At 41.8% G+C, this 23,778-nt stretch overlaps 1 protein-coding gene across 2 annotated transcripts in view; it reads left to right on the top strand.

Annotated features, from left to right (window-relative positions):
* The window catches only part of clocka (clock circadian regulator a), a 136,052-nt gene extending 115,380 nt beyond the window's left edge, over window positions 1-20,672 (top strand). The window contains exons 15-20 of one of the 2 annotated variants that reach the window (XR_013577488.1): window positions 82-182; window positions 3,838-3,984; window positions 6,260-6,494; window positions 15,312-15,511; window positions 16,699-16,945; window positions 18,703-20,672. Coding sequence is in view for 1 of the 2 variants with exons in the window: in XM_078548002.1 (XP_078404128.1) it covers window positions 82-182; window positions 3,838-3,984; window positions 6,260-6,478; window positions 15,312-15,511; window positions 16,699-16,942 (911 nt within the window). In the remaining variant the exon portion in view is untranslated. The remainder of the gene's footprint in view (window positions 1-81; window positions 183-3,837; window positions 3,985-6,259; window positions 6,495-15,311; window positions 15,512-16,698; window positions 16,946-18,702) is intronic. The other variant, XM_078548002.1, reaches the window with a different exon arrangement.
* The last annotated feature ends 3,106 nt before the right edge of the window (window positions 20,673-23,778 follow it).

Below are 23,778 nucleotides of genomic sequence, written 5' to 3'. Positions count from 1 at the left end.
ATTTTTTGAGCATTAAATCATTCTACACTATTTGTTGTATTTTGATTCTTAATTTTTTTAATCCTATTTTCATTTCAATAGCAACACCCACAAAGCAACTGACTACATGCACACCTCCACAACCGAAAATAGCATATGGTCATGAAATGACTCCCCAGAGAAGGGCATCACTGAGCAATCAGGTAGAATTGGAATTTTTGTCTAAACAAAGCTCTTCTTGCTTTATGAAACAGCAGGATGATTTTAATGATTTTATATCAGTTAACTATACGGTTGATTCTTTTTCGCTTGCAGCATTTTCCATGCTTCAGTAGATTTTTAAACAGGCACATTTCAAAAAGGGAATAGGTGAGGGATTGTCATGTGATGTTAACTCATGATAACCTTCCTTCCTCCACTTTCCTGTAGTATAGGAGATGCATCACACACCATTTTTTGTTAAACCAAATGTTTTTGATTGTCAAGATTTTTCAGGATCACCTGTTCAGGTTCTTGCTCCTCCTAGCCCACAAGAAGTGCTGAAAGAGTAATTTACCTTGCAGAATCAGTAACTTCTCAAATCAGCTGCCAGGAATACCATAGACCGGACCACCCCACCCCTCACTTACTTTGAAATTTAAATCACTGCACTAGTTATGTTAATTAGCTCCCTATTATTCATTTTGGAGTTGGAGGAGCATCATCCATAGCCTGATTTCTGCAGTTTAAAATTGGGAGTGGGAGTAAGATCAGGTTGGGATCCAGTCACCGAATCCTGATGTTTTAACCACCCTCCTCCCATCAGGGGGATGGGGTTGTGTACAGGTGTTAAATCAGGGCCTATGAAACTGATAGTAGCAGGTTTGCTGGTTCCTTGCCTAAAACTACCATACAAATGTGACATATAAAGACACAGTGGGTAGCACTGTTGCCTCTGAGTCTATAGGTGTGGGTTCAAGTTTCACAAGTTGTAGGCGAACACTCCAGTACACTACCAAGGAAGCACTGCACTGTAGGAGGTGCCATTTTTCAGATGAGACATCTGCCCTTTCGGATGGATATAACATAAGCCACAGCACTATTTGAAAGAAAAGTGGTATCATAGCCAATGTTTATCTCTCAAACAGCATTACAGAAACAGATTATCTGGTCATTGCTGTTTATAGAATCTTGTGTGTAAATTGGCTGCTGCATTTCTTGCATTACAACAGTGACTATACTTCTAAAATACTTAATGGGCTGTAAAGTGCTTTGAGATGTCCTGATGTCATAAAATGTGCTATATAAATACATACAAATTAGGAGCAGGAGTAGGCCACTCAGATCCTTGAGCTTGCTCTGCCATTCAATAAGATCATGGCTGGTCTGTTAACCTCAATTCCACATTCCCACCTACCCCCGATAACCTTTCACCCCCTTGCTTATCAAGAATCTATCTACCTCTGCCTTAAAAATATTCAAAGACTCTGCTTCCACCACCTTTTGGGGAAGAGAGTTCCAAAGACTGTCGACCCTGAGAGAAAAAAATTCTCCTCATCGCTGTCTTAAATGGGTGACCCCATATTTTTATAGTGACCCCTAGTTCTAGATTCTCCCACAAGAGGAAACATCCTTTCCATATCCACCCTGTCAGGATCCTATATGTTTCAATCAAGTCACCCCTCACTCTTCTAAACTCCAGCAGATACAAGCCTAGTCTGTCCAACCTTTCCTCATTAGACAACCCTCCCATTCCAGGTATTAGTCTAGTAAACCTTCTCTGAACTGCTTCCAATGCATTTACTTCTTCCTTAAATAAGGAGACCAATACTGCATACAATACTCCAGGTATGGCCTCACCAAAGCCCTGTACAACTGACATATATACTATATACTTTTGTATCCAATTCACCTTGCAATAAACAATAGCATTCTATTAGCTTTCCTAATTACTTGCTGTACCTGCATACTAACCCTTTGTGATTCATACACTGGAACACCCAGATCCCTCTGCATCTCAGTGCTTAGCAATCTCTCACCATTTAGATAATATGCTTTTTTATTCTTCCTGCCAAGAGGGACAATTTCATATTTTCCCATATTATACTCCATTTGCTAGATCTTTTCCCACTCATTTAACCTATCTATATCCCTTTGTAGCCTCTTTATATCCTCCTCGCAACTTACTTTGCTACCTACTTTTGTGTCATCAGCAAACTTAGCAATCATAGCTTTGGTCCGTTCATCCAAGTCATTTATATAAATTGTAGAAAGTTGAGGCCCCAGCACTGATCCCTGTGGCATGCCACTCATTGCTGGGTTTCACTTCTGGCTTTTCCTGTCATTTTCTACTGTTCCTCTATGGGTGTAGTCACTGCTGCCACCATCTGTTATTGTGGGTTTACCTCAGGATTCATTGGCTTCTTACTGTAGAGGAGATCTTGCTAGAGGCAATTATCTTTTATTCAAAAACATTTATTTACATACTAACTATTTACAAAAGTTAAATAAGACCAAGCATAGATGTTCTGCACTTATTTCTTCTCAGTGAGTGACATCACTGTGACAAACTCTTTACGCACAAGTGCAGTAGTCATAGGGTAGATTTTTTCCATTGGCGAGCTGGGGGCAGGGCCCTCTCGCCAACGCAAAAATGATACGGGATGATGTCATCCCGCCCCATTTAAATATTCAGGAAGGCGGGCGGACACCGGGATCAGCTGTCCACCCGCCGACCTGTCAATGGCCAATTGAGGCCATTGACAAGATAATTAAAACAATTAAAGGCCCTGCCTGTCCAACCTTAAGGCTGGCTGGCAGGCAGGCCAGGAGCCTTGGTGGGCTTCTGAAAAAACATGAAACCTCATCCACTGGCGGGATGAGGTTTCATGTCTGTTTTAAAAAAGTTTAATAAAGTTTTTGTGATATTTATTAACATGTCCCATCTCGTGTGACATTGTCACATGAGGGGGACATGTTAATAATTTTTTTATTATTCTATTTTTGAAGTTTGAAACACTGTCAGTGATCTCCCTGAGGCAGTACTTAGTCTCAGGGAGATGTGCACTCTTTTGCGTGCCTGCGCTAAAGAGCGCACTCTGACAGTTGGGGAATCCCTTTCCCTCACACAGGAAATGCATAGCGCTTCCTGTCGGGTGGCCCACTGGGTGGCCTGCCCACTTAAAATGGCGACAGGGCCCGTTTCGGCGGCGGCGATCGGCTGCCAGCCCGCCGCTGAGCCGGTGGGGCCCGCCTGCCCATCAAGGGCAAAATTCTGCCCATAATGTTTTTTCTCTGGCTATTGGTTTTTCAAACACAAGTCACATGTAGCCAGTAGCTGCCCAAACTAAACTTGCTGGATTTGTCAAGGCCAGAAATAGATTTTTGTTATCGAGTTATATGCATTAAAGGCAAGTAAAGGTAAATAAAGTTGACTTACTGACTGACTGAACAGGAATGAGGAGCTGAATGGCCTACTTCTGATCCTATTCTTTTTAGTTTCCTATACGGCCTATTCTCAGGCATATGTTAATCATTAGTCTGCCCTTTCCACACCCTCCTCTAGGGTCCATATTGAACCAGCCAATAAAAGAGTGAAAAGGCTCAAGTGAAATGAATGAAGATAGTTTAAACCAGGGTTCCACTGTTATGAGTATAGTGTCCTTATACGTCACAGTTTGCACTAAGCAACCAAGTTATGTAGCTGTTTTGTTATTGAATGATATGCATTAAAGGTGAATAAAGGTAAATGAAGTTGACTTACTGATAACATATCAATAGACCTAGAATGGTTAAGTTCTTTTACTGTAAGTGCATACGAATTTCAGACTAGAGTTGTTTGACTTAATATGGCATTTTAAAGTTCACCCTATGTTGCAGTTCTCCGTGCAGCTAGGGGCTATGCAACACCTAAAGGAGCAGTTGGAACGGAGGACACGGATGTTGGAAGCAAATATTCAGCGGCAGCAAGAAGAACTTTGCAAAATCCAGGAGCAGCTTCACCTTGTCCAAGGACAAGGACTTCAGGTAGGTCAAAAAGAATAAGTGATAGTTAAGCAAGAGTGTTTGATGCTGATTCTGACAAATTAATGTACACTCATCCCACCATAAGAATTAAGGCATAGACCTGCTGCTAGAATAAAGGGCATACAAATAATTCCCACTATCTCAGTTGATGATCCTCCTTTATATATCCTGTCCTGAAGTTAGGAGTTTTGACAAGTTTGAGGCATAAAGCAACTTTCCAGTTCCTGACTCAACTGCATGTTCTGGGTAGTGATGATAGGTGGGGTATTGGTCCACAGGGAGTGTAAAACCAAACCTAATCTTTTTACTGATTATTTAAACCTCAACATAACTGGGAGTGCCAATGGATTGTGATAAGGAGTAGGAAGGAATGTTGGGTAATTTTTACAACTTGAAACAAACTTGTTTAATAACACTCCTGTAAAGCACATTGGGGCATTTTAACATGTTAAAGGCACTATGTAAATACAAGCAGTTGTTGTTTACCCCAACCCAAGAATGAAAACAATTTGCCTACAACTGCCTTCATTCAGCACACTACACAAAATAACTGTAACAAGAGTGAAACCAGACAAATCTCCTATTCCAGACAGGTTCCAAAATAAACAAAGAAATTAGAATGAATTTTAAGACTCGAGCTGGAATCCCAAAATACTTTATTCCTTTTATGTTCACTCCTTAAAAGGTCATTTTCATTTTCTTGAACATGAGGAAACGTTCAGTAACTATCTACCAGTGTATCAACTAGAATGAGTACCTAACAGAAATCTAGATTTTTTTTGCATACCACTTCCTGCAAGGCATGCTGTATCATATTGAACTTTCACCAGTTCTGATGAAAGGTCACCAACCAACTCTGTTTCTCTGTCCACAGATGCTGCCTAATCTGCTGAGTATTTTCAGCATTTTCTGTTTTTATTTAAGATTTCCAATATCTGCAATATTTTGTTTTTAATGTCATGTAACGACAACTCAATTTTGTCAGCTTTCAAATAGTGTCTCTCCATTACTTGATCAGTTTCCATTTGTTGCCTCCACAATTGTGCCAACCATTAAGTTCTGCCAGCCATTTTTGTTGTCCTATTAAGCCCTTGAAATATCCAAAATTACTTTTTGGTCTTTTTAAAGGTTAACAGCATTTTGTCAACATATGCAGCCACTCGGCTTTAAATGGCTGCATCCTTTATTTTCCCAAAAGAGTTTCAGGACTGAAATTTATCTCAGAGCAGCTAGGGTGGGGTAAAGTCTAAACGTAGCTATATGGGGAGAGAAGGAGGACGTTGATAATGGGGAGGCGATGGCATAGTGGTATTGCCACTAGACTAGTAATCCAGAGACCAGGGTAATGTTCTGGAGAGCTGGGTTTGAAACCCACCATGTCAGATGGAGAAATTTGAATTCAATTAACAATCTGGAATTAAAAGTCTGATGATGACCCTGAAACCATTGTCGATTGTCATAAAAACCCATCTGGTTCACTAATGTCCTTCAGGAAATCTGCTGTCCCTACATGGTCTGACCCACATATGACTCCAGACCCACAGCAATGTGGTTGACTCCTAAATGCCCACTCAGTTAAATGCAAGCCATTCAGTTATATAAAACCGCTACGAAGTCTAAAGGAAATGACACAGGGCAGACCACCCAGCATCGACCTAGGCGCCGCAAACAACAACAGCAAACTCAGCACTATCGACCCTGCAAAGTCCTCTTAACAAACATCTGGTGTTGGGAGAGCTGCCTCACAGACTAGTGTTATGACACAGAAGGAATGCGACTCCACAGCTATAATAGTTACTTTTCCATGCAAAAAGAGATTGATTGGTAAAAATTAACACCTAGCATTAAATGGATAATGTCAATAATTGTAATGTCAAGTTTAATAGGCAATTCCTGGGAACAAACAACGTTTCTATTTTAAAAAGCGGGGTGGGGGGGATAGCGGCACTAGGAGTAAGATACCGTTTTCACAAAGCTACTGATGGAGTGGCACAATTTGCACAGCAACTTTTGAATGTTCAGGTTTAACCATGCACTTCTCCTGAGCCATTTATCTGTCAATTATGGCGAGTGCCATTAGACTTGTCATTATTTTGACCGCTAATTCTGACCCAGCATCTTTTTTGTGCTTACACACTATTGAAAGGTGCGATACTACATGACACTGTTAAAAAGTTTACAACTATGTAAATATTCAAATTCAGCTCCTTTTGGCAGTGTGCTTCTTGTTCATAAGAGAAAAAAGGCTTGGACTGACTAGCTTTTACCTTTCAAGATGTTCTTGCAACAACCAACATCAGGACTAAACTTCAATTCAGTGCAGCTCACAACAGAAAACTCTTGCAATATCCAGCAACTTACATCCATCACACTACAGGAGCAAAGTGTTCAAACAAATCAGATTCAAGGAACAATGAAAACTGGTCCAATTAACACTCACCATGTAATGCAACAGCAACCTCTTCTGAGGGAGCAATGCACAACTTCTGCACAGGTCAGTATGACAGATGGTAAGTCATATTCCAGTTATGATCCAAATATTGATGAGAATGTATTAATGAACATTTTTCCTCAATCTTGTAACATTTTAAATGCTGATGATTCAAATAAAGATACAATTGTACAACATGATGGAAATCAGTTCAACAAATAGGTTTGCATTTTAAAAAATAATTGTCCTCAAATCCCACCTCTATGAATCTAAAGATCTGTCACAGTTGAAGGAGCTGGGCTAGCAAACAATGTACCTAATCAACAATGGAGCATTCCATAAAGAGGAGAAACACAGAATTAGAAAGTACTAGTGGAGGAAAAGTGATAAGTGAGAATGTGATATTCAAGGATCTTTAGTATCTACAGTAATATCTGTTCAAGCTTGATTTTAGAAACTTTTGTTATACAATGTAGGTCTTTCTGAAATTACCAATGAAATTAATTTCTGCCGTGGCTGGAAAGTAAAAATTTACTTTTAGTCTCAGTGCTATATCTGATATGTGAAGAATATGACCTTGTACCTGTACTGTAATCAGCTGCTATATTAACCAAATTTATGTTCTGATTTTTTAAAATTAGAACAGGATGAATGAAGAATGAAATATGGCCCCATTAGCATAGCCACTATTCTCATCCCTTAAAACCACGATCCTCCAAAAAATTTACCCTTTGATCTCTATCCTTTCCAACCACATTCTCATATTGTTACAATCTCCATAGAGATGGATAAATTTTAACATGAGATTGGAACTTCCAGTTACTAGTTGAAAGAATGACAATACAAGGTTTTACCTTTTGAAACTTTTACTGTAATAAATGGCTAAAAAAAAACTATTAACTAAACACGATTTTTTTTGTATGCAACTTGTACTGCAAAAAGCAACTCTCCCCTTTTATGCTTAACACACATTGCACTCCCATTGGAATTGCATTCCTTATAGCAAACAGTCCACAGTTATCCCAGCTTCCAATGGGTTCCCCTATCCCCATTTTGCCAACTAGCAACTTCGAGTGATCATCTCCAGGGCTTTCCTCAGTTTACGGAAAGCTTCTTAAATCCACCAGCAGCAATAAAGCTTCTTCCTATGATTCTTTGCCCTGGCCATGCAGGACAAATCTCTTGGAATCCTTAGGAAGGCTGCAGGATGCATCTCCTTCCTGCATCTGCCTGTGGTAGCTCGCAAAACCAGACAGCCATTGCTCTTTGCTGGCCACACTGTCCACAGATGGACACACCCATACAGACCACACACTGTCTATGATATTCATTGATTTGTAGGGAAGCCTGTAACCTGTACTCAAAAATGGCTTCCTCTGCCCTCTTCCCCATGGAAACATGAAATAAATTAACCTTGCATCCAGGTAGAAATGCTGATTAGCTATTCTTGACCCAACTCTCTTTCATCTTAGAAGTAAATGGGCAGTCTACAGCACAACTGTTTACAACCAAATACCTTCAACACTTTCTGGGATTCTGGGAGACTCAGTCAACCCATTGTGAACTCAGAGACTGCTGCCATTGTCTCCAAGCGTAAATACCTTGTATCTTCTTCCCAGCAAAATAATCTAAGCCTTCCTTTGATCTCTAACAATCAAACCACCCCAGCTTACTGTCATGCAGACTTTAGAACAGCTCGCATAACCCTCTTCATTTACCCTAGATTAAAGTCACAAAACATAATTATCTTATAAACCTCACAATTGTAACAATATCAAATCTGCTGTTCCTCTCCAAGTCCCTGATTGTACCATTGTCACCCAGATTCCCCAAAAACTCTTTTCAGATCCCTTCAATCCAGTTTAAGCCCAGTGCACCAAGTCCAATATCACCGAAATCAAAATCATTAGTGGCATCTTCTATGATCAAGAGGGGTGTGTTATCCCTTCTTGTTCATAACCCCTGTGGTTTCCAACACAGTTCATCACTCCATCCTGTTCCACGACCGCTCTACCACAATCTGCCTTACAAAACAGCTAACACACCTTTAGCAACAATTCTCCTCTGACCTAACATAGTTACCTTTTTTTTGATATTCGTTCACAGGTTGTGGGCATTGTTGGCTAGGCCAGCATTTATTTCCCATCCCCAATTTCTCTTAAGAAAGTGATGGGGAGCCACCTTCTGAACTGTTGCAGTCCATATGGTGTAGGTACACCCACAGTGCTGTTAGGAAGGGAATTCCAAGATTTTGACCCAGCGACAGTGAAGGAACAGTGATATAGTCACTATCAGTATGGTGTGTGGCTTGGAGGGGACTTACAGGTGGTGATGGTGTTCCCATGCTTCTGCTGCCTTTGTCCTTCTAGGTGGTAGAAGTCGGGGGTTTGGAAGGTTCTGTTGAAGGAACTGTGATGAGTTGCTGCAGAGCATCTTGCTGTCACTGTGCATTGGTGGTGGAGGGAGTGAAAGTTTAAGGTGGTGGATGGGGTGCCAATCAAGCAGGCTGCTTTGTTCTGGATGGTGTCAAGCTTCTTGAGTGTTGTTGGAGCAAGACTCATCAAGGCAAATGGAGAGTATTCCATCAAACTCCTGACTTGAGTCTTGTAGATGGAAAGTCTAGAGGGAGTTACTTGCCACAGAATTCCTAGCCTCTGACCTGTTGTTATAGCTATTGTGTTTATATGGCTGGTCCAGTTCAGTTTTTGGTTGACGGTAATCCCCAGGATGTTGACAGTGGGGGATTCAGCAGTGATAATGCCATTGAACATCATGGAGAGATAGTTAGATTCTCTTTTGTTGGAGGTGGTCATTGCCTGGCACTTGTGTGACACAAATGTTACTTGCCCCTTTTCAGCACAAGCCTGAATATTGTCCAGGTCTTGTTGCATATGGACATGGACAGCTTCAGTATCTGAGAAGTCACAAATGGTGCTGAACAATGTGCAATCATCAGCGAACACCCCCACTTCTGACCATGCAATGGAGAGTAAGTCATTGATGAAGCAGCTGAAGACTTCAGGATTGCCCAAAAGCTTTATCTTTGTCCACTTCCTCTTTTTTTGCATTCACCTGTTGTTACTGGTAAACATTTTGGTATTGCCCACAGGTATATTATCAACTTCCACATGTATGCTAATGACTCCAACTTTATCGCTCTTCCATCACCCTGAATTCCACAGTCACATATATGTCATCAGACTGCCAATCTGATCACAGTTCATTGAAGAGCAAAACTTTTCTTTGCTTGAACATTAGGAAATCGAATACCATCTTGTTCAGTTGCTGCCAAAAACTCTATACCTCAACTGCTTACTCTATCTAAACTAGGTGTACGATCTGCATACAAACATAAGAGTGCACCAGCAAATAAGGCCAGAGTAGGCAAAAATAGTAATAAGACAGAACTTGAGGCTCTTTATCAGAATGCTTGCAACATGTGTAACAAGATGAATGAATTGGTAGCACAAATAGAAACAGTTGAGTATGCTATGATTGCCATTGCAGAGACGTGGTTGCAAAGTGACCAAGGCAACAGTAACAGCTCTGTTCAAGAAAGGAGGGAGACAGAAAGCAGGAAACTACAGGACACTTAGCTAACATCCCTCACTGGGAAAATGTTAGAATCTATTTTTAAAGAGGTAGTCGGCAAACATTTCGAAAATCATAATCCTATCAGGCAGGGTCAACCTGATTTTGTGAAAGGAAATCTTATTAGAGTTCTTTGAGGAAGTAACAAGGTGGATAAAGGGGAACCAGTAGATATAGTGTATTTGGATTTTCAAAAGTTTTTTGTTAAGGTGCCACATAAAAGGTTACTACACAAAGAGCTTATGGGGACCTAACCTTTGACTAGCGTCGGAAAATGCTGGCCCGCAGAAATTAGAAGAAATAAATATCTACTTACCTGGTCTTGAAAGAACGTTGACACTTCCATTCGCAGAAGCTGCTTGGGGCCTGTGTAGAAAGACACCTCGCAGGCCCCAGTGAAGTCTAGATCCAGCGTATTCAAGGAGGCCACGCCCCTTTTTTATGGCACTAGCTGCCGTAAAGCAGGACAGTTTAAAGGGCCATGGAAATTGTCAGGCCAGGGAGAAGGTAAGTGTCTTAGGTAAGTAGATAGAATTTGGGGGGGGGTTAGGCGGGTGGTCCGCTGATTGGAGGGGGCGGCCTGTGGGTTGGGGGAGTCCGAGGTCGGGGTGGGGGAGGGGTTGTCCGAGGTCGGGGGGTGTTGGGGTAGGTCTGTAGTCGTGGGAGATTGGGGTGTCAGGGGAGGTCTGGGTGCAGGGAAGATCGGGAGGGTTCACGAGGTCAGGGGCGTTTGGAGGTCCCCAGGGGGAGTCTGAGCTCAGGGGAGGCTGGGAGGGTTCCTGAGGTCAGCGGGGGTCGGGTGGGGGTTCCCTGAGGTCAGGGGGGGTTCCCCAAGGTCAGGGTGGGTTGGGGGGTGGGGGTGCGAGGTCCGGGTGGGGGTCCCTAAGATCGAGGGGGTTTCTGAGGTTGCGGGGGGGTTCAGAGGGCAGGGGAGGGGTTGGCGGGGTCCGGCGGAGGTTGGTGGGGGTGCGGTTTCCGAGGTTGGGGTATTCGAGGGCCTTGGGGTGTTCTAGGTGGGCGGGTCCCGATGTCGGCAGGGGAAATCCAAGCTCAGTGGGGGGCGGTGGGGTTGGGGGTTCCGATGTCGGGGAGTTTTGGGCAGTTCCGAGGTCGGGGGTAGGGTGTTGGGTTGGAGATCCGTGGGAGGGGGAGAGTCAGAGGTCGGTGGTGTGGGGGGTCTCTGAGGCCGGGAGTGGTGGTCTGAGTTCAGGAGGGGTAATTTGTGGGTCCGAGTTCGGGGGGCCAGTTGTTGGGGGGGGCGGGGGGTGGCAGAGCGGTGGAGTCCTATGGCGGCAGGTGTTTTGGGGGGGGGGGGGGGGGGGGGGGTGGGGGGGGGGCGTGGGGGGGCATGGGGGGTTGGTCGGTAGTGTGGGGAGTCCCGTGGGGTCGGTCTGGGTCTTTACAGTAGTTACTCAGCTCAGAAGAGGTTTTAATTCTTCTAACTTTTTCTGGGTAACTATTGGTATAACCCCAGCAGAACCATCCAAAGTTTGTGATTTAAATCACATTTTTGCATGGTTCCCAGCGCAGTGCAGTTGTCCAGAGGAAGCGTGTACTTCTGGGCAGTTGCTGTGCAAACCCTTACCTAGGAATTTGGCGCATCTTTCGGGTACACCCCAAATCTGACCCTGAGGAGCGCGTAAGTTATAAGCCATGGTTTTATGGAGTGATATATTAGCATGAATAGGAAACTGGCTAACTAACAGGGAGCAGAGAGTCAGGTTAAAAAAGTAATTTTCAGGATGGCAAACTGTAACTGGCAGAGTGCCACAAGAATCAGGGCTGGAACCTCAACTATTACGATCTTGACTTGGATGAAGAATGAAGAGACATTCTGTATTGTGGCTAAATTTGCTGACTATATGAAGATAGGTAGGAAAGCAAGTTGAGAGGGGGATACAAGGAGTCTGCAAAGGTACATACAGGTTAAACAAGTAGGCAAAAAAATGGCAGATGGGATATAATATGGGAAAATGTGAAATTTTGCACTTTGGCAGGAAGAATAGAAAAGCAGAATATTATTTAAATGCAGAGGGACTACAGAATGTTGCAGTACAGAGGAATCGGGGTTTCCTTGTACATGAATCACAAAATGTTAGCATATGGGTACAGCAAGTAATTAGGAAGGCAAATGGAATTAGCCGTCATTGTAAGGGGGATAGAGTATAAAAGCAGAGAAGTCTTGCTACGACTGTACAAGGCGTTGGTGAGACCATACCTGGAGTACGGTTTACAAGTTTGGTCATCTTCATCAAGGAGGGATATACTTGTATTGGAAGTAGTTCAGGAAAGATTCACTAGGGTGATTTCTGGGATGAGGAATTTGTCTTATGAGGAAAAGTTGAGCAGGTTGGGCCTATATATTTTGGAGTTTAGAGGTGATGTTATTGAAGCATATAAAATTCTGAGGGGGCTTGACAGGGTAAATGCTGAGAGGTTTCCTCATTGTGGTGAGGTGTGTGGAATCTCGAACCAGTGTCACCCATTTAAGACAGAGGTGAGAAAGAATTTCTCCTCTCACAGGGTTATTAGTCTTTGGAATTCTCTAGGTCCTTGAATATATTCAAGGCTGAGTTAGACAGATTTTTGATTGACAAGGGAGTCAAGGGTTTTGGGGATCAGTCAGAAAAGCAGAGTTAGGGCCACAATCAGACCAGCCATGATCTTATCAAATACTGGAGCATGCTCGAGGGGCCAAATGGCCTACTCCTGTTTCTAATTCTTCTGTTATCCAGTAATTGAAGATTAATTTCCAGGACACTGCTGCGAGCAACACAGGAGATAAACTTTAGGGGCATTAAACAACATTTTATTTTAAATCTAATAAATTTTCATTTATTAATTATAAAATATTAGAGATGGGGGTCGGGTGAAAGGTTATTCCATGAACATTCAAGATTAATCCAATCTGGTGCGAATGGGGTTGGGATCCAGTGCAGGTGCATTTTCAAAATCAGTCCTGGAGGTCATCTCAGGATCCCGATCTTTCCAAGATGGTTTGAAATTATCAATTATGTAGGGGGTGTTGGGGGGTGGGGGAATAGAAAATCCGCTCGCCTTCAATTAACGTTCCTTTATGAGCTTGTTAATGGGCTAGGGAGGGTGAGGGCAGGATTTTTGATGGCCAAATCAGCAAACCCAAAGAATCTGGGGCATAGCTTTTTGGTTCACTGCATGGAAATCCAAAATTTTGTATCTATTTGTAGAAAACTGAAGTTTGATGGGCCAACTTGTGCTGGGTCAAGCGCCATCCCTTTACTTTGCATGTGTGGCCATTTTCTTCCATGTTCCAGCTCCAGGTCTTCTAAGGAGCTGCCTGCTGTATTCAACAATACAGACTGCGCCAGGCTGTCAGCTCCACTTCCTGGAGGTGTGGGTTCCGCCAGGATCACTCAGCTCCTGATCTCATTACATCCTTCATTCAAACATGGACAAAAGAGATGAACTCGAGGTGTGGTGAGAGTGACTGCCCTTGACATCGAGGCAGCATTTGACTGAGTTTGGCATTAAGGAGCCCTAGCAAAACTGGAGCCAATGGGAGTCGGAGGGAACACTCGCCGCTGGTTGGGTCATACCTAGCACAAAGGATAGGAAGATGGTTGTGGTTGTTGGAGGTCAATCGTCTCAGTTCCAGGACGTCGCTGCAGGACTTCCTCAGGATAATGCCCTAGGCCCAATCACCTTCAGCTGCTTCAGTGTCCTTCCTCCCATCATAAAGTCGGAAGTGGGGATGTTCGCTGATGATTACACAATGTTCAGCACCATTCGTGACTCCTTAGATACAGAAGCAGTCCATGTCCCACAACACCTGGACAATATCCAGGCTTGGGCTGACAAGTGGCAAGTAACATTCACGTCACACATGTGCCAGGCAATGACTATCTCCAACAAGAGAGAATCTAATCATCAGCCCTTGACATTCAATGGCATTACTATCGCTGAATTCCCCACTATCAACTTCCTGGGGATTGCCATTGACCACAAACTGAACTGGACTAGCCATATAAATATGGTGGCTACAAGAGCAGGTCAGAGGCTAGGAATCCTGAAGTGAGTAACTCACATCCTGACTCCCCAAAGCCTGTTCACCATCCACAGGGCACAAGTCAGGAATATAATGAAATACTGTACACTTGCCTGGATGAATGCAGCTCCAGCAACACTCGAGAAGCTTGACACCATCCAGGACAAAGCAGTCCATTTGATTGGCACCCCATCCATAAACAGTCACTCCCTCCATACCCACACACAGTAGCAGCAGTGTGTACCATCTACAAGATGCACTGCAAGAACTCACCAAGGCTCCTTAGACAGCATCTCCTAAACCCACAACCGCTATCATGGAGAAGGAGAAGGGCAACAGATGGGAACGCAACCGCCTGCAAGTCCCCCTCCAAGCCATTCGCCACCCTGACTTGGAAATACATCGCTGTTCCTTCACTGTCTGAGTCAAAATCCTGGAACTCCCTCTCTAACAGCACTGTGGCTGTACCTACACCACATGGACTGCAACAGTTCAAGGAGGAAGCTCACGACCACCTTCTCATGGGCAATTAGGGATGGGCAATAAATGCTGGTCTAGACAGTGACACCGAGATCCCACGAATAAGGAAAATTTGATCACTGAGCTCCCCTCCAGCCCAGTTAGAGCATTTAAAAATTGTGTCACAAGAGCAACACAGCGGAGGTGCATTGTCAGGATTTGGAATTCATCTGGGTATTGGGTTCCCAACCGACTTTCAAAGAGTCTATTCATTTTCCAGTTGGCCATGGGAAGGCAGTGCGTGTGGAGGTTGGACTAATGGCGGGATGAGGGGGTAGGATAGTTTGAGATGAGAGGCCATGTGATGAAACCACCAGAAACATAGCCAACCAGAGTTAGCAGCCCTACCTATGATGCTTTGATTCTGGCCTCACACAATGCTATTCCCTACACCTTGATGTTTCTCACTCACTACCAGAACTGTCAGTTCTCTAGGCTCTATCTCTGGAACTGACTCCATCCTTCTCTTTGTCTTGCTATTTCTCTCCCCAGTTTTAAATTCCTTTTCAACACCCATATTTTCACTTATGAATTTAAATAATTCTTCTACTCCCACTAAGTCCACCCTGATAATAGGAAGCACTGTGAGACTTATTAAAGGAACTATAGAAATGCAAGATGATCTTATTGATTTTGTTTTGTGACGAGCAGTTGGATGACCTAATAAATCTCAGCTTGATTTTTAGATGAGTACTATCTTAACATTTCACTTCACATGTTTGTTCATCAAGAATTCAAGGATATTTTACTTTTTATATACAGCAGGTTCAGCAGACTTTGCAAACTAACCACAGACAACAGACCTCAATTTCCAGTCAGGATGCCCTCACAGCCTCCCTCTATAACACTATGATGATTTCCAAGCCCAAAACCACAAATGTTGAGCAACTTCCTTCTACTTTATCCCAAAATTCCAACCAAAGCTGTGCAGTTATCACTTTCACTCAGGATAGACCGCTGCGGTAAGTTTAAAGGTGTTATACGAAGTCTTTGTGCATAAAATCTCTCCCCATCCCCACCCCACTCCCACCCATTCCAAATGTATGGATTGTTCTAGAAACTAGCTGACCAGTTTAAAAACAAACTAGAAATTTAACAAAGAATCATTAAGTTTTTTTTTAAATAATCTAGTACATTTTAATATCATAGATTTCTTTTGGGAGGTACTGGAAAAAGTGACTGTCAGAAAATATATACATTTTTAAATGTCATTTCATTTACATTTAATTGTTTGTAGTCCTCAATATTCATGCTGTCATGGGCACACTTAACAGTACCTTCTTTGGTCAGAAAACATTGTTTGATTTTCATTCTTATGAATAAAGTATACAGGATATAATGAATAAAGTATACAGGATATAAATGTTTTATTTTATGTTTGACAGTTAAAATGAGAAAATAATTTTAAAACTCTATGACTTGTTTACAGAATAAAATGTTTGAGAAGATATATTGCCCCTGTCCGGATGGCTCAACAGGTTTATCCAAGAAGGTCCCAGGTTTAATCCTCTGTCAACACAAAGTTAACCCAACTCAATTGGGGTGAATGCCAGGATTCTTAATCTCAGTGCCTCTAAATTATGGATTGAAAAAATTACCTATATTCCCAGTCTTGATAGCTATCCAGCAGCTACCTACCAAAAGTGTACAATCGGTTTAGCTGTGATGCCCACTGCAGTCAACTGGCACTCAATGCCACTCACATATGAATGATGGCAACTTGTACAAAATATTGGATAGCAAATGGTATCTGAAACCATAACCCAGCCGGGACGCAACAAAGGAGGGGAGAAGAAAATGTATTAGAAAAAAAAGATATAACTTATCATAAAAATACCTGGAAAAACTCAGCAGGTCTGACAGCATCTGCGGAGAGAAATATAGTTAACGTTTCGAGTCCGTATGACTCTTCAACAGAACAGAACTGTTCTGTTGAAGAGTCATACGGACTCGAAACGTTAACTCCATTCCTCTCTGCAGATGCTGTCAGACCTGCTGAGTTTTTCAAGGTATTTTTATTTTTGTTTTTGTTATGGATTTCCAGCATTCGCCGTTTTTTGCTTTATATAACTTATCATGTTGCTCTTCTATTTAAGTTTTGAAAACATATGATGATTATTTAATACTATCCTTTTCTCCCTCTCACCAGATTCACTCAAGACCAACAACTTGTGACAAAGCTGGTAACTGCTCCTATGGGATGCAGTGCAGTTATGGTTCCAACAACAATGTTCATGGGTCAAGTAGTGACAACTTATCCCACCTTTGCCACTCAGCAGCAACAATCTCAGACTTTGTCATTGACACAAGGCCAGCAAGAGCAGCAACAGGAACAAACAGCCACAGCTCCACCACAGTCCCAAGCACCTGTCCATCAGCCACAGCAATGTTGACAGGTACAACAATAAAAGTAAAATACTGCAGATGCTGGAAATCTGAAATAAAACCAGAGTGCTGGGCAAGCTCAGCAGGTCTGGCAGCATCTTGGAGAGAGAAACAGATTTAATGCTTCAAGTCGAATATGACTCCAACTTGAGTTCCAAAGAAATCATATTCAACTCAAAATATTAACTCTGTTTCTCTCTCCACAGATTCTGCCAGACCTGCTGAGTTTTTCCCTAGAGACGTGAAGATGACCTTGTTAGTAGAATAGCCTTTATATCTACTAAATTAATGCATGTAATTAAACTCTGTTTGAAATGAGGATACAAAAAGGTTCCCAGAAAATCATCATTAGAAATCATGGGCAGCATTTTCCGGTTGGCGAGCGGGGACGGGGCCCGCTCGCTCACATGTAAAATGACACAGGGTGATATCGGGCGTGCGTCCCAACGTCACCCCCACCTCATTTAGATTTTCAGGTCAGCGGGCACGCAGCCAAGTCGGCTCCACACCCGCTAATCTGTCAACAGCCACTTAAGGCCATTAATAAAGTATTTAAAACACTTAATGGACCTGCCCGTCCAACCTTAAGGTTGGCAGGCAGGCAAAGAGCCCAGGCAGCCTTCAGAAAAAACATGAAACCTCATCCACGGGCAGAATGAGGTTTCATGAGGGATTTAAAATGTTCTGGAAATTTTTAAATAAAAGTAATGGACATGTCCCAGCTTATGTGACAGTGTCACATGAGGGGACATGTCAATAATTTTTTTTCTCATCTTTATTCAATGTTTGAAACCTGAGCCAATCTCCCTGAGGCAGCACTCCCGACTCAGGGAATCCCCCCCCGCCCAAACAGGGAACGCACAGTGCTTCCTGGCGCATGTCACGCCCATGAAAAATGGCAGCACGCCCCCAATCGGGGGCGCTGATCAGGAACTGCCCGCTCCCACACAACCCCCCTGATGCGGGGGTGGGGAGAGATCCTGCCCCATGATTACACAACACTTTTTGATCTAAACATAATGTTCTAAAGTTGCTCACTTAAAAATTTCCAAACAAGGAATACCACAAATTTATTGTCTCAAATTTGGTGAGCTCTGCATCTTTACTGATTTTCCACCACTTTAAAATATGTATTCTTTTTGAGATGCAAGTCTAAAGAAGATCATTTGGGGCATCCTGAATATCTTCAATGCAGAATAATCCTTCCCTCATCTAATTTAGATAAATTTATTTATTTATGGAAGTTCCTATAAGATTATTTCAAATGTAGTGGCTCAGTTAAAACCAATCATAGGACCAGTCAGTGAACACCTCCATAGGATATAACATTCACTGAGCATCAGATGGGTAACTTGAGTACCAGCAGGGTACACAGCAGAAGCCTTGCATTTGATATATATATTGAGGAACTCCCTGGTGAGCCCAAAAGGGGAAGTAAATTACATTTAAATGATCTATAAGGTGTAAATTTTTCCTAACGAATATTTAAATCTTACCTAAATTTGGTATGGGAATTTCTGTACATTGAAAGTAGTTCCCCACTTCCTTCCTCTAGAGCAGATGCTTCTCCTTCTCTACAGTTGCTCTGTAGAGGAATATATTGATGAATAACAATTGGGCTCAGTGAAATGAGTCAATTTGTACACAATCATAATCGCAAATATGTTAATTGTCAACTAGACCTTATTTCTGTTTCAGTGAAAATGTGCATGTTTTCTCGTACATAAAAATGTTTTAACTATAAAATTATATTTGTTTTTAAATTTAGGTACCTAGATTACCTCACAGTAATCAATCCACCCAGCTTATTCTATCAGCCACTTCTCCTCTACAACAGAGTACTTTCACTCATCAGCAGCTCCCCCAGCATAGGACTGACAGTTTATCAGATCCTTCTAAAGCACAGCCACAATAACCTGCAGTCATTTCTAAAAACAAAATCAACAGTAGACACTAGCTGTATCAGATAACTTGTGTAAATACAAACTTGCAGCTTTAATTCATTGTTAAAAGAATGCAGTGTTCTGAAGTCAGCTGCTATCATTGGAAGAATTCTGGAGTATTCTAAAAATGGAAATACACCATACTCACCGTAAGGTGCTTATAGAGCTTCACTGTATTATTGCAAGCTGATCCAGCGGAAAAGAATAAGTTATACGGGTTTTTGATTTGAGGACCATGAGCTCCTTAATACTTGATTTGCAATCAGCAGCTTTATCTGCTTCATTCTGTAAGAATGCACTGCCAACTATTAACCAGTGCAAACAATTATCAACTTCAGTAAAACAAAAGCATTAATGTATTGATAGTTGTGTTTGTAATGGCGACATAAGCTGCTTCTTTAACTTGGATAGAGCATGGTAGCTGTTGGACTGCTATCTCTACAGTGTCTGTTTCAACCATTATGGTGAAAATTGAAAGGACAGTTTTGAGTGTCAGATACTATTTTCTGAAAGTTTTATGAGTGTTTTCTTTATTGTACAAATTTTGTTTAAATATTGTGTAAATAACCAGGAAATGGCAAGTGAAAAATTTTATATGAAGCATGTAAGTGTAACCTGTTCGTAGATTTAAATGTTTTAACTATTATTCTGTAGAGATGCAGAGGATATTTTGTCTTTTACTCTTATCATTCACTCAAGCAAATGGCATCTACATGTTGACATTTATTTTTCAAGTACTAATGTGTCAGTTTGTTCACTTTATTGCTTTATGGGATAGAAATGTGCTTAAGTTATGTTAAAATGAATAATCAAATCAATCGAAAGGCTGATTGAGTAGATGCCCAGTAAAATGATGTTTAAGTTTATCTATTCTGTTTTATGAACACAACACACCTGAAATCTGGTGACGTTGATTCCCTTTTCATTCAACTTTAGTCATAACTGAATTAGTCAAGACTGCTACTGCATTACAGTGTCCTGTTCCATTTTGATTTAAATTATAGCTGTATAACGTGGTTTCTTTGCATAAAGTGATAATGTAAACACTTAATATGCAGTATTCTAATACAGATCTCTTTGCTTAGGTACATTAATATTGTTTTTTTTAAAACTTGAGCTTTAGTCATTTTAATGTCATCAATTCAATATTTTCAATTAATATTAATAATTTTGTATTATGTTTTCTCAATTAGACTTTTAACTGAAATATATAAAAATAGTGACCAAGAAAGCCTTTTCTCCCCTCCCATATTCCCAGAGCATTATTAAGTAAGCTAAGTAAGGGAATCTACAGTGTGATATAGTTAAAGAATTTTGTAAATATTCTGAAAAGGCGGCCTTTTGACAGAGCCCAGTTCTACACCATAATGTGTCATTAAACAAACTGACATTCCTGGATGATAACTTCAAACTGTTTATGTGTACCCGTGACTTATAAGAAGGACAGCACCTATAATAAAAGAAGTTTCAAGAGATTAATAATATTTGAGTTTCCAATAAAGGAAAATTATGCAATCTGTTTTGTGATCCTTGAAAAGAAATTCTTTATGTTCTCAGAGTTGCAGAATATATCAGCACTTTTCTTTCTATCAAGTACTAACATTGGTTAAGGATAAAAAAAATTCTAAAGCATCATTCTTAACCTTTCCAATGTGGAAATATTGTTAAGTTACAATTTTGCAATGGTAAAATTGGTATTTTGTTTGTAAGAATGATTTGTAAGTGATTTAATATCTATTTGTTAAGTGTTCTAACATCAGTCTTTGTGTATATGCTAAAAACTGAGTGGTATCCAGTAGTCCATGGTCTACAGCTTTTATGCAATATAGTTCATAAAACCAGCAATGGTCCAGAAATTAATTCAATGTGTATTTTTCATCCTTCTGTTCGGTTTTTGAATGGTCAAAATGGATAGTTGTTAACATTCTATTACGTGTAACATAGAGGAAGTACTAATATAAACATCCTAGACTTAGAGGAGTGCTATACCTTAAGATATAAATATTAAAATTCATTTGAATCAATTTCATTGGCAGGGAGTAAAGGCCGAAAATACATTCTTGGGCTACGTAAATGAGAATAGTGAGTTTAATAGTGTATCAAAATCTAGATAGTTAATAGTACTTCAAACAGATCAATAACATTTTGCATTAAGATACATTTCATGTGATAAACTGCTATGAAAACACCATACAGGTACAGTTTCTCAAAACCAGCAACCCCGGGACCGAGACTATGTCAGATATTGGATCTTTTCAGGCCAGGCGGTTCAGGTTGAGCGATTTGGGCTGGGTCAGGTCAGGTCAAGGGTCACTTGGAGTGCGGGATAAGACAGACGCGCAAAGCCAAAAACTAGTCGGTGTACCAATGCAGCACCGAGCCCATCAAGCAGGTAAGCTATTTTACTCAATTAATAATAAAAATTCATGCATGACAACTTAAAAAATATCCAGTTTTCGGACAGTTGGTTTTTGAATAGCCTGACACACTGTAGCTACGCTAGATACCTGCAAAAATTCACACGGTAGCAGTGTCAAGTTTTGCAAGGCAGTTTTTTACTTTCTAGATCTTGCAGACACCAGAACTGGTGGTGATATTACACTACACTTTTTTTCAACTCCGCTCAATAGATAACCCATAACCGTACTTGAGTTTCCAAACTAAGCTACTAAGAAATCCAGGAGGAAATTTGTTTGGTCCAATATAGAGTGCCACAGTTTCCCTATTTTAGTAACACCAGAGAGCTTAGGAACAGGCTGGCATGAGCTGAACTTGAAGGACTAGCAAGCTCTCCAGGGATACTCACATAGTGAATTATGAAGTTTCAAATGACTTGTTTAGCTAGAACCATCCAAATGACAAAGTATTGATTTGCGAGGTTATTAGAGCAGAGTTTGGTGAATTTACTCTTGATCTACCCATTTGCCAGTCCATCGGACTCATTAATTTTTCAGATTATGAAGTACAGTCGAGCTGCTTTGCTCATCTATCAGGTCACTGAATTTGCCATGGAGAATCAGTGCCTGCTGTGTCATCTTGAAGCCAAAATGATCCAAAAGAGACCTGGTTTGCTCTCCGACAACTAATGAACATAGATTTTAACTCTTAGTAGGTTGACAGTGAATATTAACAATAAAAACAGAGAAAGCTGGAAATACTCAGCACACCTGTGGCAAGAGAAACAAATTTAACGTTTCGGCTTGGCAACCTTTAGTCAGAAGTGCCAAGGGCTAGAGATGCATTAGGGGTTTTTTTGTTCATTCACGGGATGTGGGCTTCTCTGGCTGGGCCAGCATTTATTGCCCATCCCTAGTTGTCCTTGAGAAGGTGGTGGTGAGCTGCCTTCTTGAACTGCTGCAGTCCATGTGGTGTAGGTACACCCACAGTGCTGTTAGGAAGGGAGTCCCAGGATTTTGACCCAGTGACATCGAAGGAACGGCGATATATTTCCAAGTCAAGATGTTGAGTGACTTGGAGGGGAATTTCCAGTTGGTGGTGTTCTCATCTATTGGCTGCCCTTGTCCTTCAAGATGGTAGTTGTTGTGGGTTTGGATAGTGCTGTCTAAGGAGCCTTGGTGAATTCCTGCAGTGCATCTTGCAGATGGTACACACAGCTGCTACTGTGCGTTGGTGGTGGAGGGAGTGAATGTTTGTGGATGGGGTGCCAATCAAGTAGGCTGCTTTGTACTGTCAAGCTTCTTGAGTGTTGTGGGAGCTGCACTCATCCCGGCAAGTGGGGAGTATTCCATCAATCTCCTGACTTGTGCCTTGTAGATTGTGGACAGGCTTTGGGGAGCCAGGAGGTGAGTTACTCGTCACGTGAATCCTAGCCTCTGACCTGCTCTTGTAGCCATGGTATCTATATCACTAGTCCAGTTCAGTTTCTGGTCAATGGTAATTCCCAGGATGTTGATAGTGGGGGATTTAGTGGTGGTAATGCCATTGAACATCAAGGGGATTGTTGGATTCTCTCTTGTTAGAGATGGTCATTACCTGGCACTTGTGTGGTGCGAATGTTACTTGCCACTTGTCAGCCCAAGCCTGGCAGTTGTCCAGGTCTTGCTGCATTTGGACATGGACTGCTTCAGTATCTGAGGAATCACGAATGGTACTGAACATTGTGCAATCATCAGCGAACATCCCCACTTCTGACCTTATGATGGTTGGAAAGTCATTGATGAAGCAGCTGAAGATGGTTGGGCCGAGGACACTACCCTGAGGAACTCCTGCAGTGATGTCCTGGAGCTGAGATGACTGACCTCCAACAACCAAAACCATCTTCCTTTGTGCTGGGTGTGGCTCCAACCAGAGATTTTTCCCCCTGATTCCCATTAACTCCAGTTTTGCTAGGGCTCCTTGATGCCACACTCTGTCAAATGCTGCCTTGACGTCAAGGGCAGTCACTCTCACCTCTGGAGTTCATCTCTTCTGTCCATGTTTGAACAAGTGCAAAGCAAGTACAAAGGTAGGGAAGGGGGTGGGGGGCTGGGAAGAACATAAGATAAGGTCTGTGATAGGGCAGAAGGCAGGAGAGATTTAATGATCAAAGGGATGATAGGGCAAAGTAAAAGGGGATGGTAATGAGATCAGTAAAGAAACAAAAAGATGGCTCTAAAGGAGGTGTAAATGGGAATAGCAGACTCATTATTGCCTGCTGTTTGAAAACATTGGGAGCAGCAGTTCTGAATTATTCAATTCTTTATTGATTTTGGAAAGCTGTAAAATATCTAATCAAAAGGAGAGGTACTGTTCCTCGAGCTTCCATTGACCTTCATTAGGACAAGTGTAAGCGGCTCCAGAGATCAGGGTGGTGTGATGGAAAATTAAAATGGCAAGTAGCCTGAAGCTCAGGACCACACTAGCAGATTAAATAGAGGTATTTAAGCTAAATAGAGGGTTTT

Source organism: Cetorhinus maximus, chromosome 1 (genome assembly GCF_964194155.1).
Source record: "Cetorhinus maximus chromosome 1, sCetMax3.hap1.1, whole genome shotgun sequence".
NCBI lineage: Eukaryota > Metazoa > Chordata > Chondrichthyes > Lamniformes > Cetorhinidae > Cetorhinus > Cetorhinus maximus.
Note: the sequence above shows the minus strand (reverse complement) of the source record. Positions and strands in the feature narration are given on the sequence as shown.